Raw genomic sequence first — 19,811 nt, 5'->3', positions numbered from 1 at the left:
GCAATAGATTGGGAGTGGGCGGGGTAAGTGAACAGTGAACGGCGATCCGGCAGAGGGTGAGGATGAGTGAAGGCATGGGGGAGCAAGAGAGGGCTTTGGCGACTCCTGTGAAATGGCCGTTCCACCCCCAGGTTGAGAACCACTGTGCTAGGCTGTCCCCCTTTGCTTCACCACCCCTCCAGGGAGGCTATGGTCCCGATTTGAACCCTCCAATAACGAGAGGTCGGAGCTGACCTCAAAGCTTGCGGATCAGGCTTCTGAAGGCACCGGAAGTACAACTGGAAGTCAGCAATGAACAGATTTGAAGTACAAAGTAGAGATGTTAAGGCAGGAATAATGTACTCAAAACAAAACAGCAACATTTCTGGATAACGGATCTGCCGTTCTTCTTTGTGTTCAATTATAAAATGGCGGAAAAAACAAGCAGGAATCTCAGACTGAAAGCCACATTACTCATGGAAGTGCACAGTGAATGGACAGCTGGAACTGAATAAATCCTTGTCTCTGGTTAATCTGTCCCCAGGATCATCATAAATGAAGGATGATTTGCTCTTTTTGATGCCCCATAAATAGCATAGGGGATTGTTTCATTACTCCCTTTGTAGGAAGGTCAATAGCAGGAAGGCAACACACATATCACTTTTGCAGGAGGGAAAATGTGTATGATAATTGCTCAAGAAATCCTTAGACAAAGACTTTTGATTTCAGATGCAGCTTGCTGTGAACCGTGCCCAGATGACCAATATCCCAACATGGACAAGGACCATTGCATTGCCAAGAAGATCCACTTCCTTGCCTATCAAGACACCCTGGGATACATTTTAGTTTTTCTTGCTTTTTTCCTGTCTGTGATCACTTCTGCAGTCCTAGTGGTTTTCTATAAACATCATGACACACCGATTGTCAAGGCCAACAACCGAGATCTCACTTACATTCTCTTGGTCTCCCTCCTGCTCTGCTTTCTCTGTTCCTTCCTCTTCATTGGTGAACCAGGGAAGGTCACCTGTCTCTTACAACAATCTGCCTTTGCCATTCTCTTTGCCCTTGCAGTTTCCTCTGTGTTGGCAAAAACTGTCATGGTGGTTCTGGCCTTCATGGCTACCAAACCAGGGAACAAGACAAGGAAACTTTTAGGAAAACCACTGACCAACTCCATTGTCATAGCCTGTCCCCTGATCCAAGCAGTCCTTTGTGCCACCTGGCTGGGAACCTCTCCTCCGTTTCTTAACCTGGACTTCCACTCCTTGTTTGGAGAGATCATCTTGGAATGTAAGCAAGGCTCAACTGTAATGTTTTACGGTGTCCTCTCTTATCTAGGACTTTTGGCCCTAGTCAGTTTCACAGTGGCATTTCTAGCTAGGAAATTGCCTGATAGTTTTAACGAAGCCAAGTTCATTACTTTTAGCATGCTGGTCTTTTGCAGTGTTTGGATCTCCTTCCTCCCTACCTACCTGAGCACCAAAGGGAAGTCCATGGTGGCTGTGGAGATCTTCTCCATTTTGGCCTCTGGAGCTGCTCTCTTGGCTTGTATCTTTTTCCCCAAATGCTACATTATTCTGCTGAGGCCCGATCTGAATTGTAGAGAAAATATAGTAAGAAACAAAAATGTCTGACTAATGCAAGGAGTTGCCTCCTTTATATTTGTCTTTGTGGCATGTTTAGAATGTAATAGCTTTCTAATAAATGATGACGTGAAGGACAAATTCGTCCATAAAAGAATTCCTTATCAAGTTCTGTGACTGCTTACAATATTCCTCTGGTCAGTCTTTTGTTTTTCATGTTTTCAAAGTGTCCTTAGTGAGGTCCAGTGCCCTGTATGGAAGGACAACTTCTTGTTAAAGATGTGTTTATTATTTTGGATATTTCTAAGTTTATATGGCAAAAGAAAAACCAAGAATCTGATACAAACTATTGCAAGATGCTAAGGAAAAAAGGGGGCTGGGTTTTCCAGACTTGAAATTGTATTCTGAGGCATGTTGTCTGGCCTGGTTAAAACAGTGGGTGAACCTCCAGAATAAGAGGCTACTTGAATTAGAGGGCCACGAATTAAGGTTTGGTTATTTATGGTATGATAAAGTTAAAGTTAATGTTGATTTTAATAATCACTTTGCTAGATGTGCCATACTAAGAGTTTGGCATAAATATAAAAGAAGGTTCTATACGAAGTTGCCTCATTGTTTGTCCCCCCCAAGAAGCTTTTTTAAGAAAATAAATGGTGGCAAAGGAAGACTGCTGGACGTATGGTAAAATATTATCTTTCAACTCTGGTGAAGATACATTAAAGTTGAGGGAAGAACTTGAATTAGAAGGTTATGTTTGCCATGGGATTACATATCAACAACTGAAAGAACAGTTTAAATCAAATAAAAAGAGTTGTGGGTTTGATTTTGCTAAAAATGAATTGGAAATATTACTATGTGGTAGTGATACTATTGCTAAGATTTATAAATGTTATTGAAATTGAATTTGGAAAGTGAACATGTAAAACATTGTATGATTCACTGGTTAAGTAATTTTGGATATAATGTGATGCTTGAACAATGGGAAAATATGTGGATGAAAGGTTTAAAATTTACACTAAATTATAATTTAAAAGAAAAATTTCGTAAGATGATGTATTGCTGGCATTTAACACTGGAAAAGTTATCCAGAATGTATAAAGGTATTTCAAATGAATGTTGGAAGTGTAAAAGCAAAGGAACCTTTTCCCATTTATGGTGGACATGTGATAAAGCAAAGAAATTTTGGAGTAAGGTTCATATTATAATACAGAATATTCTTCAAATGAAAATAAAAATGAAACCAGAAACTTTTCTTTTGGGTTTAATGGAAAATGACTTGGAGAAAATTTTTTATCTTATATATGTTGACAGCAGCAAGACTATTATGCGCACAAAAATGGAAGGAACCTTAGATTCCCACTATGGGTGAATTGGCTACAGAAGCTGATGGAGTTGGCAGAAGTGGCAAAATTGATCGTTTTGGTTAAAGGAAAGAATATAAGTACCTTTGTTTCCACATGGAGACCGATTCTGAACTTTGTGCTTCTGGTGGAGAAAATCGGGTTTTGCTGATTTACTTCAACAGAGGGAGTCGGAAGTCAATGTTTCTTCTTTTCTTTTCCCCAATTTCTTCTCACTTTCCCCTCCCTATTTCCCCCCTCACACATACTGTGTCTTCCTATTTACTTTTATATTTTATCTTATAACCTAATAAAAAATATTAAACTGGAAAAAAGGTGTGTTTATTATTTCAAGGAGGAAACTTTCTTATTTTGTTCCTTAGTTTATGCAGTTTATTTTTAAGGTTTGGGTTCAATATCAGTGTTTCTAAAGATATAGGCTGTTTCCTTAGATGTTTGAGGCTTTACAAAACTTCCCTACCACTACTCAATTGTTTTTGAAATAGCAGAGTTTAAATCTTCCTCACAGCCAGATCTGCAGTACTGCCTCATCAATGTTGGACAGAATTTCCCTGAGAGGAATGAGCAAAGAATGTCATAATTGTATGGAGTAGGTTAGTCATCTCTTGTGACATTTCATCTTGTGGACTTCCCTGGTAAACTATGCTGTGTGCACAGAAGGTCTCCACAGGAATCATTCTATCCATGCCCAACATCACAATCCAATTTCTTTAATGAGGACAAGTTCCCAGTAATGTCATTCAAGGTGGCCAAGATATGACAGGAGATGGCTCTGAAATACTTTTAAAAAAGAGTTGTTGTTCCAGTTGCAGCTTGGTGTGACTTCTGCCCAATAATCCAGTACCCTAAACAAAGAGAACAACATTCCCAAGAAGCTGTACTTCTTGTCTATCAATGGACCCTGGGATACAATTTTGTATCTCTTGTCTCTGTATCTCATCTGCAGTCCTGATCATCTTCTTTAAAGACTGCCAAGGCCTATAAGAGACCTAAAACAGATGGAAACCAGAGTTGATGTAGAAGATGACAAGGCTGAGCCTGACGGAGGGGTCAAATGCTCCATTTACCTCAAGTCTCCAAGAGATCTAAGTCCAACCCAACTGTTGACTCTTATTTAGAGGCAAATTTGCTTTCACCATTTGTAGATTGGATTCATGTGGAGACCATTAGCATACAATAACCTTTGTTCATTTGGGTCACCTGGACTCTTGATTTCCTGCAGTTGATGACATTAAATACTACCAAGAGGTCACGTTGAGCCAGAATGGATGCACTGCCCTCATGCTGCTCCTTCCAAAGTTCATCTAAATGTGCAACCAATGCCATTTCCTTCCCACACCCAATCCTGCATCTTAACAGAAATGAGGATTCATCTATGGTCCATCAAAAGTATCTGAATATGATGTGGTCCAGCTATTGTTTCTTGAGTAGGGGTCAAACTGAGTCCTCCTTCAGAGGAGGAGGGGAACAACCCCCTCTCTCAAGGATGAATTCATGCTGACTGCATCTCAACTGTTTGGTCCCAATAATGAAGATGTTCTACCTCCACTCTTCCACCACTCTTGCCTCCATCATCTCTGTTGCTCTGGTGGACATTCAGACTCTCCACAGTTCAATTCTATTCTGTTTAACAAACTGAAGCTGTAGGAGGAGTGACAGAACCTGGGCATGGAGTCAAAAGAGGAATCAGCCTAAACTCTCTATGTAGCCATAAATGGACTAAATCAAATCCCTCTTGAATTCTATTGACCCTTATCTAATACCAAGATAGTACTAACCATTACTTTATTGGCTTTCTATGCCTAAGCTCAACTAGTACTAAATCAGTCTAATTGGAACTTCATGGGTGGTCTCAATGTTTTGCACCTGACACAACATTTACAAAGACTTTTCTTGAGACAGCCACCATACTGCTCCTTGAGCAGAAATTAATAGTCCACAAAAAATCCATATTGTACAAGAATCCTAAGAAGGACAGTGAACTGTCATGCAGAATCAAAGATGAAAATTTCCACTTCTGGGAGGCCCAATCATCCACACCTACTTGGTCATAATATAATCTTGCAATTCTGAAAATGCTTTCCTGGTCTTCATGTTAAAGCAGAATAACAGAGTTGGAAGGGACCTGGGAGGTCTTCTAGTCCAACCTCCTGCTGAAGCAGGAGACCCCATACCATGTTAGATAAATGGTTGTCCAGTCCCTTCTTAAATGTCTCCAGTGCTGGAGCACCCACAATTTCTGGAGCCAATTAATCCACTGATTAATTGTTCTCACTGCCAGGAAATTTATCCTTTGTTCTAGTTGAATCACTCCTTGATAAGGTTCCATCCATGACTTCTTGTCCTGCCTTCAGGTGCTTTGGAGAATAGGTTGACCCCCTTTTCTCTGTGACAGTGCCTCAAATTTTTAAGCCTCCTATTATGTCAACCCTAGTCCTTCTCTCTTAGACTAGACATAAAACAGTTCATTGTAGGTTTCAGCCTCCCGCTGCCTAATCTTCTTTCTTGCTTTTCTCTACAATCTTTCTCAACATCTTTTTTATATTGTAGCGACCAAAACTGGATGCAATATTTCAAGTCTGATCTTCCCAAGTTATTATAAAGTGCTACCAACACATCACATGATCTTGATTCTATCCCTCTGTTAATGCAGCCTAGGATTTAAACCATGACTGTTCCTCCCCATCCAACAGACATCATGCATTAGGGCAAAACCTTGACAGCACTGCTTGGTCAGTCCATGGATAAAGAACTGAATATCATCAGTATACAAACGATCCCTGATCCTGACTGAGAAGGCCTTATTGATGCACCCTGAAGATCAATGGATTTGGCTCAATCTCATTCCTGCAACCAACACTGAATGGAACCACCTTCAGATGAAGGAGAGGCTCACATAACACTGTATACCCATTCTTTGTTCTCCCAGTTTCTAATTTCATCCCCTGCCATGTGGTTATTAAAAAGCTGGTTATTCCATCCAAGCATAGGCAGGACTGCTCACCACTACAAGGCCACAACTGATTCTCATGTGCCACCAAACAACATTAGCACTCATACTAGCTGACCAACTATGGCACAAGCCAAATTCTCCCTTGTATGCATGGGGTCAGTTTCATGGAGGTCAAATTCACAAATCCATTTGCTCTGTACATTACAAGAAACCCAAACATGTTTTTCCATTCTGGTGTATGAGAAGCTATTGCTACCTGGGTAGATCAATTGCTTTTCCTTGCAATTATCAGAAGTACAGTAATTCATAGTGTATCCCCTGTGGATTTCCAGACACAAAGATCTTCCAGGATGAAACTTGCTTTAAAAATTATCTCTGAGTTCACCAGATGGGGGGCAGAACGTGTCACCTTAGCCTGCCTTGCAAAGAGCTCACTCCTGGGTTTGAAGAGACTCCCATGCCTTTGTTTCCTCTATGGCCACAGCCCAAACACAGGTAAGAGGAATCATTATTGATATAAATTTGTCCTGGTGCCATCCAAGTGGCATAAGTGGAGTCTGATCTGCTAAAGTTCCATTGAGATTTCAGAAGGAACTTTGAAATCAGTTTCTGCATAAACCTTGATTTGTGTTCTAGGAGGGGAGGTGATAAGAATGACCGGGCAGGAGTCATGCTATTGCTGATGTTTCTGATGCTCTTCTGGCTCCTGGCTCCAACCACAGCGAAGAGGCAACAAACCATGTTTGTGCTCATAGGAGATATTGACTTAAAGGAGAGCTACTATAGGCCTGGTGATCTCATTATTGGTGGGAATTTGCCCTTGGGAATCACTTCAGGGTTATCTTTCTTTGACTTTAATAGAGGGATATTTCATTTCCAACATGTGTAAGTTTCAGCTGGAGGGTAGACATGCAGATAATTAAATTCAGAGACTTTTTTCAGAAATCTTTCTTCTAGTATTTGTACTGTCCTGGTGTAGTGCACATTTTGTGCTTTTCTAGATAAAATAGCAAGTTCTTCAAATAGGCTCGGATTCTCAATCTCTTTATCAGGAAGATGATAAACAAGAAAAATGAAGAGAGAAGCTGTGCTGGCCTAGTGCAGAAGTCAAATTATAATATTATTCTGAACAATAACTTGTGGCAGAAAATTCAAATGAAAGCTCAACACTCTTCAAGTGTTCAGGAGTTACAAAAATCCCTCTCAGTTTTGGAATCAGCATTGCTGATGAATAATGGCCTTCAGTAAATCTGTGAGGTGACTCCCACTGTAGTCCTGCGCTCAGCAATCTTTACCACACCTGAAGAAGCTGTTCCAAGAAAGACCTTAAATAATTTTTATTTTATTTATTTTATTTTTTATTTATTTATTTTGTCAATTATATATAAGATAACAGGTAAAGTATAAACATAATTTGGATATATGAAAAGAGTAAATAAAAAGGAATATTAGGACAGGGATGGTAGGCACACTGGTGGATTTATGCATGCCCCTTATAGACCTCTTAGGAATGGGGTGAGGTCAACAGTAGACAGTTTAAGGTTAAAGTTTTGGGGGTTTGGGGAAGAAACTACAGAGTCAGGTAGTGCATTCCAGACCACTCTGTTACTGAAGTCATATTTTCTGCAATCGAGTTTGGAGCTGTTTACCTTGAGTTTGTATCTATTGTATGCTTGTGTATTGTTGTGGTTGAAGCTGAAATAGTCACTGACAGGTAGGACATTGTGGCAGAACAATTTATGTACTATGCTTAGGTCAGACTGAAGGCAGCGTAGTTCTAAATTGTCCAAGCCCAAAATTTGGAGTCTGGTGGCATAAGGTACTCTGTTGCAAATAGAGGAGTGGAGGACTCTTCTTGTGAAATATCTCTGGACTCTCTCAATTGTATTAATGTCTGAAATGCTGTGAGGATTCCAGACAGATTCAAGAATTGGTCTAGCAAATGTTTTGTATGCTCTAGTTAGTAGTACAATATTACCAGAGAAGAAGCTACGCAAGATTAGGTTAACAACTCTTAGTGCCTTTTTGGCAATGTTGTTACAGTGGGCTCTGGCACTTAGATCTTTAGAAATGAGTACTCCAAGTTCCTTGACAGAGTGAGGGTCATCTGCAAGGTTATGTCCATCTCATTTGTATTTTATGTTTTGATTTCTTTTGCCAATGTGCAAGACAGAGCATTTGTTGGTTGAGATTTGAAGTTGCTACTTGTTAGACCAATCTGACACATAGTCAAGGTCTTTTTGAAGGGTAGTTGCATTGTCGGTGGTGTTGAATAGTTTGACATTGTCAGCGAAGAGAACACAGTTGCTTTTAATATGATCGCAAAGGTCATTTATGTAAAGTGTGAAGAGTGTTGGACCTAAAACACTGCCTTGGGGAACATCACTATTAACATGTACAGGATTTGATAGAGCGCTTCCTATTTTGACCACTTGTTGTCTGTTTGACAGGAAGGCAGCTATCCAGTTATGTAGGAGTCCAGAACTGCCATAGGATTTTACTTTTAGAACTAGTTTGTTGTGTACCACAGAATCTAAAGCTTTACAGAAGTCTATGTAAACTGCATCTATTGCTTTGCCCTGATCGAGATGTATAGTCCTTATGATTTTGCAATGTAATAGTTGATGATTACAGGATATTTTTTTTCTGAAACCAAATTGTTTGTTAGAAAGTGGGTTGTTTGTCTCTAGGTGGAGGGTAATAGCTTGGTTAATGATTGATTCCATGCCTTTGCAGGTGACGCAACATAAAGAGATTGGTCTGTAATTTTCAACTAGGCTAGGGTCTCCCTTTTTGAAGATAGGTATGACTTTGGTTTGGGACCATTGGTAAGGCAAGGTGCTGGTACTGAAAGATTTTTCAAAAATTATACTTAGAGGTTCTGCAAATGCAGTGGAAAGCTTTTTTAAGAAGTATGCACATAGTCCATCAGATCCAATAGATAGGGGTGGTTTTAGATTGCGTAGTGCCTTTTCAACGTTGTCTTCTGTAAAATCAATATGTATAAGATCACCATAATTGTTGTAATTGTCTGTAGTACAGCTGGGAAATATTGGGTATGTGTTATTGCTGTTTACAAAGACAGAGCCAAAGAACGTGTTAAAGAGATTGGCTTAAATGGTTTCGTCAATACAATCTTCATTGTTTGGTCCTTTTAGGGGTGGGATGGATCTCGAGTCTTTAAGTTTGCTGTTTAGAAAATTATAGAAGGCACGGGTAGATTTTGTGCATAGAAGGTTTTCTTGCTTGATGCGATAATTGGTGCATTCAGTCTTTATTTGTTGGCATAAGTTTTTGTAGTGGTTTTTACAAGTTTTATATTGAAAGGGGAACAGTTGGAAAGGATTACAGCCACTGCAACAAAGCGAATATGGCAGGGATGTTAGAGAGTATAAAACAGTCCTTGATATCTATGGAAAGGTTTTCCTCCTTTCTCACAAAGTCATCCAAGTTTGGCCAAGGGAAATCCTTTGGAAATAATCCAACCCAATGAAATTTGGGAGTTTCTGCCCTAAAATCAAAGGTGGGTTTCAGCAGGTTCTTTTTTTTTTTTTGAAAAAGTTTTATTTTAGATTAAAAATAAAAAAAAATAAGAAAAAAAGCACAACAACAATAACATAAAAATATCATCCTTACAAACGATTATAGACAGCATCTCAATCGGTTAAAATCATTCCGTGCTTACAATTCTCCAAATCTCCTCATATAGCAATTATTCTTTACTTAAACTAAAAATACATATTTAAACATTTCATATATGCTATCTCATCTCCATACTTTTTTATCAAACCATTGATAAAATATCTCCCATATCAAATAGTATTGTTTATCTTCCTGTTCTCTTATTTCAAATGTCAACCTACTCATTTCAGCACAGTCCAACTTTTTCATAATAATTTCTTCATCGGTAATTATCTTCTCTCCTTTCCAGTTTTGGCAAATACAATTGTGGCCTCTGTTAAAATGTTCACAATTAAGTATCGTAATTCTTTATTAAATGTCTCTGGTAAAATTCCTAATAAAAATATTTCTGGTTTAAAGTCAATATGTCTCTTTGTCAGTTTTTCGAACCACGTATGTATTTTAGTCCAAAATCTCCTTGCTTCCACGCATGTCCACCACATATGGTAATACGATCCTGGAGTTTGATGACACTTCCAACATTTCTCCTATTTATTCTTAAACATCCTGGCTATTCTCGTCGGGGGTAGATGCCACCTGTAAAACAACTTATACAAATTCTCTTTATATGCTGTTGACATTGTCATTTTATAATTACGTGACCACAATTTTTGCCATTTCTCTAAATCAATACTATAACCAAAATTTTTCCCCATGCTATCATTGTTTCTTTAACTTGTTCTTCTTCCAGTTTTGCTTCAAGTAAATATCCATATAGCTTTTTAATTATATGGTCATCTGAACCCATTAATATCTTGTCTAAACCAGTCGAAACACTATAAATACCTTCTTGTTTAAAGTCTTCTCGATATCTGGAAAGTATTTGCATGTATGAAAACCAATATATCTTAATTCCCTGATCTTCTAAGTTTTGTTTCAATTAAGTTCACCCTTTTCATCCAATAATTCATATACCTAACAATTTGTTCCCCTTCAAATACCACTGGATAAGAAAAAGCTTCAATTGTAGATACCCAGACTGGAATCTTCAGATAATGGTATTTTTTTATCTTCTCCCATGTCAAAAACAAAGCTTCACGTATCTGGTGCCTTCTAAAATACCCCTGAATTTTAGTTCCTTTATACCATAAGAAAGCATGCCATCCCATCAGCAAATCATGTCCCTCCAAATTTAATAATCTATTATTTTTCAATGTCACCCATTCTTTAATCCACATTAAACAAACTGCTTGATAGTATAAATCAAAATCTGGTAATCCAAAACCACCCCTCATCTTAGCATCTTGTAACAGTTTGAGTTTTATCCTTGCCTTCTTTCCCTGCCAAACATATTTCAAAACCATTTTATTTAAATCTGCAAAAAATTCCTTACCCAGCTTTACAGGAATTGTCTGAAAAAGATACAAGATTCTAGGTAAAATATTCATTTTAATAGTTGCAATTCTACCAATCAAAGATAACTGCAAGTTTCCCCATTTCCCCAGATCCTGTCCTATCTGTTGCTTAAGCTTATTATAATTATTTTCTTTAAGAGAACTACATCTTGCTGTTAATTGAATCCCCAAGTATTTTACCTTATTTGTGATCTGCATCTTGGAGATCTCCCTCAATTCTTCTTTTTGCTTTTTTAACATATTTTTAGTCATTATCTTCGTCTTCTCTTTATTAATTTTCAAACCAGCAACCTCCCCAAATTCACCTATTTTTTCTATCAATTTATTTATTGATATTAATGGTTCTTCAACTATAAAAACCAGGTCATCAACAAAGGCTTGTAATTTATATTCTTCCTTTCTAATTTTCATTCCTTTTATCTCTTTTTCAAAGGTGGGTTTCAGCAGGTTCTGATCAGTTCTGGAAAACCCGTAGTGGAATTTTGAGGACTTTGGAGAACCAATAGTAAAAATTCTGACTTGCCCTGCCACCATCTATTCTCTGCCTCCCAAGTCCCAGCTGTTCGGGAGGAAATGGGGATTTTGTAATAACCTTCCCCTGGATTGGGGATGGAATGGAGATTTTACAATATCCTTCCCCTGCCATGCCCACCAAGCCACACCCACAGAACCAGTAATAAAAAAAAATTTAAACCCACGACTGCCTCAAATATCCCCCCAAACAGTGAAGCAAATTCTACAGCCATGCAGAAGGTTTCCTCTAATGTTCTCCAAACTTTCTCTCACTACAGATTCACCATAGGTAATTACCAGCAGTTCCTTGCATTCATGTTTGCTGTCTCTGAGGTCAATAAGGATTTTCTTCTGCTCCCCAACATCACCCTTGGCTTCCACATCTATGGCCATTTCCAAAGGGAGATACATATTTCCTTGAACAGCCTCTCCATACTCTCCTCACGAGGCCAAATGGTTCCAGGTTACAAATGTCACCTGCAGGACACTTTGCTCTCTGTCATTGGTGGTCTCAGTGCCAAATCCTCAAGGCTGATGGCCTCCATCTTCAGCATCTTTAAGGTCCCACAGGTAAGAGAGCTCTCTTGGATACAGTATGGAACAGACAAAGATCAAAAGCACACACAGAAGCCAAAGATGAAACTAAAAGAAGGGGGGTTTGTTTGGGAGGGGGGTGATAATCATGAGTTTGTAACTCTTTGATAATTCTTTATTAAAGGGTAGCCATTATTTTAGTGACATTTGTTCTCTGTATCAGGTTGTTGGTTTCTTCTCTTTTATTCTGACGTACCACAACCAATAAAAATGGCTAAGAGAGGAAGAAGTTGAAGCTTGCCAGTCAAAGTGGGTCAGTCTGACTGAAGGGCTATCAACCACACAATGGTTACTACTAAAGTCAACATAAAGCATTTACTTTGTCTTTGAAAAAATAATCATTTTTTCTACAGCTCGGTGTTGGCTTTGAGTTCTCTCAGAGAGAGAGAAGAGTTTATCCTTCCTTCTTCCAGATTAATCCCAAGGAATCTCCTCAGTATGAGGGTTTAGTCCAACTGCTCCTGTATTTCCACTGGAACTGGGTTGGGCTTTTTGCCCCTGAAGATGACATTGGAGAACATTTCATTTCAACTCTGACGCCAATGCTCCAGGAGAAGGAGATCTGCCTGGCCTTCACTCTAATGCTGGAATTGGGTAATTTTGAAATAAGTAAGAAGAAGTTAATTCTCAATTTCCTCACGTGGTCTAAAGCAGAAGTGTTTATCATATTTGGAGAATTAATTGTTAGTGCCATTGTAATAGACACAATATATCATTTTGAACATACCAAAAAGGTATCATTGAGGAAAGTTTGTATCTTCACTTCCCAATGGAAAATTGGCTTGAAAGAATCTGAATACACATTGCGTTACATAAAGCTTTTTCATGGGGCCTTGCATTTCAGGGACCACTCCGGGGATGTCTCTGAATTCAGCCACTTCCTCCTGTCTTTAGACCCCTTGAACCCCCAAGGAGATGTCTTTCTCCCTCCATGGTGGGAATATGTCTTTGGCTGCAAGATCCATAAATCAGGAAAGATCCCTCCAAAGGGGAAAAAACAATGTACAGGAAAGGAGAATCTGCAGAATGTGCCCAATTACACTTTTGAAAAAAGAATGACAGGAGAAAGTTACAATATCTACAATGCCATTTATTCCCTGGCACACACTTTGCATGCAATGTATGGATCCAGAATTCAACCGACCATAATGAGGCTTGGAAAGAGGATCTCAAATGTCCAGTCATGGCAGGTAATTTCTATGGCTTTTGACTCAGTCCACAGATACTTAAATTGGAAGCTCCCCATATGAATTTCTTCAGTTTAGTTTAGTTTACTTTATTATCACTGTGCCTTGTACAATTTAATTAAATGCCATATTCAGTGTACATATATATATATATATATATATATATATATATATATAAACACACATCCTTCACATTCCATACAATTGAATTGAAAACTCCTGATATTGCATTAATATTACACTGTACGGTAGAATTTAATATAGTTACTGCTCTGGGATAGAAGCTGTTTTTCAGCCTGTTTGTCCTTGTGTCAGACTGCGGTACTGTCTGAAAATTAAATGAATTTCCAAACTGCCAATCTTTAAGGAAATCTTTTTTTAATTGAGCTCAGCCACCGGATCATGACTCCGCGCGGACAAGACTCACCTTTTGCCTCCCAATCCCTCCCTTTCTGACCCCCAAGACTCTGCTTCTCATTGGCTGTCTTCCAAGTCATTCTTCAGACTTCTTTTCCCTGTCATTTCTCAGGAATGTGTCCCCTCCCCTGATCTCCACGACAACCGAGCTTCAAAGGGATTTTGCAGGCAAAAGTTTCAGAGTTTATCTTTCGCTGTCCTCTATGCCAGCATTGCAATGCTGACACCTTGTTTTTATTGTCCTGTACCATCTGCCAGATAGTAATAGTTCAAAAAAAGGGTGCCCAGGATGAGATGGATCCTTAAGAATGTTTTGACCTTCAGCGGGAGCTATGGAGCTCTTCCAAAGAGGGCAACCAATGATCCTCTGGGCCAAGATCTTAATAACCCTCATACATTTAATTAGGTACTGATTCAATGTATGCATGCTCCCATACCAATTCATCTAGGACCCTGCCCCTTTTTTTGGTTTACCATTTGTTGTGCTACTCAGCTTCCTGTGTGGAAACAGCTCCTGATTAACAATGGATGGAAACTAACAAAGGAGAGAAGCAACCAAGAATTAGGAGAAACTTCATAAGGACTTTTAGAAGTTGTGGGTGCCCCATAGCTGGAGTTATTGAAGAAGAGACAGGATAGCCCCTTGTCTAAAACAGTAGAGGGTCTGTTGCTATTGTCCCTTTCAATACTGTTGAAAAGAAATAATAATAATAATAATAATAATAATAATAATAATAATAATAATAATAATAATAATAATAATAATAGACATTGCAATACCTGGTGATGCACGGATTGAAGATAAGCAGCAAGAAAAAATCACAAAGTACCGGGACTTGCAAATTGAAGTTGAGAGACTGTGGAAAAAGAAATCATGTGTTTTCCCGATTGTAATTGGAGCCCTTGGAGCAATATCCAAAGGGCTACCCTGCTATTTAGAAATTCTAAAATTGTCGGACTTGAACATTTTGACTCTACAAAGAACCACCTTACTCGGAACAGCTTACATCCTCCGACAATACCTTAACAGTTCCTAGGTCCTTGGTTAGGACTCGAGCTGCTGAGCTATTAACCAGCCTCAAAGGCTGTGAATCTCACTAAAGATTAAATAATAATAATAATAATAATAATAATAATAATAATAATAACAATAATAATAATAATAAGAAGAAGAAGAAGAAGAAAGATGAGACAGTCGACCACCTAATCAGTGGGTGCAGCAAAATTTCACAAATTGACTACCTACAACGCCATGACCGTGTTGCTAAGATAATTCACTGGAAATTGTGCCAGAAGTTTGGATTTGAGTACAGCAAAAACCACTGGGAACATCAGGTTGAGAAAGTTTTAGAGAATGAGAAACTCAAGATCTTGTGGGACTTTAGGATTCAGACTGACAGGCACTTGGTCCACAACACATCTGATATAACAATAGTTGAAAAGAAAAAAGTATGGTTCTTTGACATTGCAATACCTGGTGATGCACGGATTGAAGATAAGCAGCAAGAAAAAATCACAAAGTACCGGGACTTGCAAATTGAAGTTGAGCGACTGTGGAAAAAGAAATCGTGTGTTGTCCCGATTGTAATTGGAGCCCTTGGAGCAATACCCAAAGGGCTACCCCGCTATTTAGAAATTCTAAATTTGCCGGACTTGAACATTTTGACTCTACAAAAAACCACCTTACTCGGAACAGCTTACATCCTCCGACAATACCTTAACAGTTCCTAGGTCCTTGGTTAGGACTCGAGCTGCTGAGCTATTAACCAGCCTCAAAGGCTGTGAATCTCACTAAAGATTAACTAATAATAATAAGAAGAAGAAGAGGTAGAATTACTGGGAGATAATTGTAGAGTCAGTAGAATTGGTTTGACTTGCTGTTTTGCTTCTGTAAGAATTGCTTTGCTAAGAATTGGAATTGACTCTGCCATTTGCTTCTATCAGTGATTTAACTCCTGGTATCTTGGGTTTTTTTTTAATAACTCGGTGCCTGGTATGTATCTCAAACAAGAAGCGGGGTATGTCATGGTTTGGCAGGGTTTCATGGGGCCAATAGCTGTGTTGCTAAGCCCCCAGCCCCCCTGTTGCTTGCTGCACAGCCAATGCAGGGCTACAAGGAAGGCATGGGCCAGGGGGCCAGAACTGGGTAATAAGCTGATGTCTCTGAAGGTATAAAAGGACGCCATACTTTCCCCAAGGTGTGGCCTTCCTTACACGTATCTTCTCTGTATGTTCATGGAATGGTCTACCCAGCTCTTCTTTGTACAAATAAAGGCTTTTTCTTTTCCAAGCCTCTTCTTGGGTCTCTCTCTTTGGCATTCTGGTGACTCAAGTACATTTGGGGGCCTTACACTCTGATTGTGTTTCTATGACAAGAGTCAAGATGTTCTGGTCTGAAATTAATCAGAATTTTCTGCAACAAAGGCTAAAATGTTCGACCTCTCTGAATAGTGAAGTGACCAACCAGGTCAGATGCTTCCTTCCACATGGCCCAGTAGACCTCAGATTGCCACCAAGAGATAGAAATAGCTTCTCAAATACAAAATCATCTTCTCAAGATGCCCTTGATGTGATGATAGAAGCCATGATGTCTCGTTTGTAGCTCTAGCACAAATACTCCAATTTCTGAAGTTCTCCTTTCTTTCAGATTCTTCCCTATTTGAGGAATGTGCAGTTCAACAACAGTGCTGGAGAGGAGGTCTCCTTCTCAGAAGATAGACTGGGATCTGCTTGTTATGATCTTCTCAACTGGGTTCTCTTTCCCAATCGATCTTTTGTCCCTGTGAAAGTTGGGCAAGTAAATCCTGAGGCTCCCCCAGGCCAAGATTTCACCATTAACTCTGATGGAATCGTCTGGGCCACAAAGGTGAGCTGCAAGGAAATGTTTTAAGTTCAGAGAAAGATTAATTCTCTTCCTGAGATGCAGAACATCTTCCTAACTTGAAAAATAATCAGTTGAATCAGAAATCATGGCAGTTATTTGGTGAGAAATCTGCTTTGCATGTAACACATTTGATGTCTGCTTTGTGTCATTCCACAAAGGGTTAGGCTTGGGAAACACTCCTGCTTGAAAAGCAGGATGAAAAAAACAGCAAGTAACAATGATTTCCATTGACCATTTCCACTCAGTTGTATCTTCATGGTTCTTTCTTTTAGAAATGCTCTCCTCCCATCATAAGTCTTCCTCTGCAGGCTGAGATTCCAGATCCAATCTCACACATCTCACACATGGGTGTGTCAGGAATGCCCCTGGCCTGATTATCCTAGGATTGTTCTTGATTTCTGATAGACAGTGACAATCTCTTTCTTTAGAAAAGAATCTGAACATAGAAGTAGGAATAAGGAAGGGAAATAGGAATGGGGAAAAGAATGAATGCAGCAGGTGTTGTGACCTAAACTCATTTAGTCATTACAAGACACAAATTAGACTCAAACCTATTTTATTATAATAGCTGAGAATTACTTCATTCCCTCCTCCTGTTCCTCTGCCTCACTGCTGTCTGACTCTGGAGGTTCCGGAGTCTGCGCATCACTCCCAGATGGCCCTGGCCCCCTCTCTGCCTCCAATGCAGAGCCCGCATCTGGGTCTATCCCAGACTCCAGGACTGGCCCATGGTCCTCATCAGCCTCCTCACTGTCCGACTCTGCTGCTAGCTCCTCCGGCTTCTGGTGGACCACAACAGCAGGTTCATTGTTTAGGTCATTCCAAGTACTTTCCTTTTCTCTTTCAGAAGAAGCCCTTTGCCAGATGTGGCATGAAAAGGTGCCATGCAGGAGAGAGGAGAAGAGTTCCAGAGGGAAAGCCGATTTGCTGCTACCAGTGTGACCCTTGTCCAGAAGGGACCATTTCTAACAAGACAGGTAGAGCAGACTTCAAATGTTCATCTTCCAGGATCAAAGAAGACATTATTTAAGTCATTTTTGTTTTTGTTATGATTTTTTATGAGATTGAAATGAAATCATATCCTTCAGGAAAACCTTCCAGTTTACAGCTCTAAACTGCCCTGGCCACTGAGGCCATTTTCCCCGATCCTCAGCAGTTCCATGCAGGATAGTTTTAGGGCAGAATTTAAGAAAGTCTAACTAGGATTTCCATTGCTACTCTAACCTCCAATTGGAAAAACTAACTTCCAATCTTTCCTGAGGAAGGGATGTGTGTGGACCAAGCTTTAATTTTTATTATTTATAATATGCTCCTTCCATCAGCACTATCCACCTCTGAGGAAATAGACCTGCCAGGGAAAGAGGACATTCATCTATCTATGTCTCTTTGATAGAACAGGAGGGAGCAAAAAACATCTGAATGAACAGATTTGAAGTAGAAAGCAGAGAGATTAAGGCAGGGATAATGTACACAGAAACAAAACACAGCATTTCTGGATAACAGATATATCACTCTTCTTTGTCTTCCATTCTAAAATGGTGGAAAAAACTGGCAGGAATCTCAAACTGAAAGCCTCATTACTCATGGAAGTGCACAATGAATGAATAGCTGGAACTGAACAAATCCTTTTCTCTGGCTAATCTATCCCCAGGATCATCATAAATAAAGAATGATTTGCCTTTTTTGATGCTCCATAAATTGTACAGTCCTTTCATCACTCCCTTTGTGGATAGGCCAAGAGCAGAAAGAGAAAGTCATATCACCTCTGTAGGAGGAATAATGCATATGGCAGATACCCTTGAAATTCTTAGCCAAACACTCTTGATTTCAGATGCAGCTCACTGTGAACCCTGCCCAGAAGACCAATTTCCCAACAAGGACAAGGACCAATGCATTGCCAAGAAGATCCACTTCCTTGCCTATCAAGACACCCTGGGATACATTTTAGTTTTTCTTGCTCTTTTTCTCTCTGTGATCACTTCTGCAGTCCTGTTGATTTTCCATAAACATCATGACACACCAATTGTCAAGGCCAACAACCGAGATCTCACCTACATCCTCCTGGTCTCCCTCCTGCTCTGCTTCCTCTGCTCCTTCCTCTTCATTGGTCAACCTGGGAAGCTCACCTGTCTTATACGACAAGTTGCCTTTGCCATACTCTTTTCCCTGGCAGTTTCTGCTGTGTTGGCAAAAACTGCCATGGTAGTTCTTGCCTTCATGGCTACCAAACCAGGGAACAAGACAAGGAAACTCTTAGGAAAACCACTGACCAAATCCATTGTCGTAGCCTGTCCCTTAATCCAAGCACTTCTTTGTGCCACCTGGCTGATAACCTCTCCTCCGTTTCCCAGCTGTGACTTTCACTCCTTATTTGGAGAGATCATCTTGGAATGTAAGGAAGGCTCAGCTTTGATGTTTTACACTGTGCTTGCCTACCTAGCTTTTTTGGCCCTCATCAGTTTCACTGTGGCATTTCTAGCTAGGAAATTGCCTGACAGCTTTAACGAAGCGAAATTCATTACTTTTAGCATGCTGGTCTTTTGCAGTGTTTGGATCTCCTTCCTTCCTACCTACCTGAGCACCAAAGGGAAGTCCATGGTGGCCGTGGAGATTTTCTCCATTTTGGCCTCTGGAGCTGCTCTCTTGGCTTGTATCTTTTTTCCCAAATGCTACATTATTCTACTGAGGCCCGATCTGAATTGTAGAGAAAATATAGTAAGAAACAAGAATTTCTAACTAATGCAAAGATTGGCCTCATTTATATTTGTCTTTCAGACATATTTAGAATCTGATTTTTTTTTAGAAAAAAAAGGTTGACAAGAAGGAGGAACTTGTCCATTAAAGAATTCCTTATCAAGTTCTACAACTGGTTACATGTCAGGTCTCATAGATCTCTATCGGGAAAGTACCATTCTGGCGGGAGGGGGAGGCTTGTGTGAGATTCTTTGTGCAGGGTTTCATTTACTTTGCTTTGCTGTACCTTGTGGGAAATAGTGAGGGGGAAAGGAATGTGCTTTGAGCCATCTGCTTTATCTCACCACTAGAGAAAGTGAAATTGAAGCACCTGGGAATTTACAGTTATCACCATCTCTACCTGAGGTTCTCAAAACATCTTCGCACTTTGGGATCGGCTCAATGTTGAACTGGACATTGGGAGGGGCTTTGCTTGTAGCAGCTTGGCCTAACATTTTGAGTGGGAAACTTCAGTTCCTGCCTATATTTCCTTTGCTATCACTGTCTTTCAATAAAAGTTCCTTTTGAAATGATAATTGTTTCAAGAGTTCTGCTTTCTTGAGAAGACTGG

General features: G+C 39.6%; 2 protein-coding genes across 2 annotated transcripts; both read left to right on the top strand.

Moving 5' to 3' along the window:
• Window positions 1-656: 656 nt before the first annotated feature.
• Window positions 657-1,613, top strand: LOC139312785 (vomeronasal type-2 receptor 26-like). Its single transcript, XM_070937871.1, has one exon. The coding sequence runs from the start codon at window positions 657-659 to the stop codon at window positions 1,611-1,613; it is 957 nt and encodes a 318-aa protein (XP_070793972.1).
• Window positions 1,614-5,996: 4,383 nt separating this feature from the next.
• On the top strand, window positions 5,997-19,201 carry LOC139312777 (vomeronasal type-2 receptor 26-like; the record flags this gene model as incomplete). The annotated part of the gene is made up of 4 exons (XM_070937858.1): window positions 5,997-6,031; window positions 11,704-11,995; window positions 16,271-16,489; window positions 18,404-19,201. Coding segments are annotated over exons 1-4 (1,344 nt in total), but the record flags the coding sequence as incomplete, so codon positions are not given.
• Between the last annotated feature and the right edge of the window lie 610 nt (window positions 19,202-19,811).

The sequence above is a fragment of the Pituophis catenifer genome, unplaced genomic scaffold (assembly GCF_029215685.1).
Source record: "Pituophis catenifer annectens isolate HBS135680 unplaced genomic scaffold, rPitCat1.0.hap2 SCAF_1, whole genome shotgun sequence".
In the NCBI taxonomy this organism is placed as follows: Eukaryota; Metazoa; Chordata; class Lepidosauria; order Squamata; family Colubridae; genus Pituophis; species Pituophis catenifer.
This window is presented reverse-complemented; position numbering and strand designations above follow the sequence as displayed.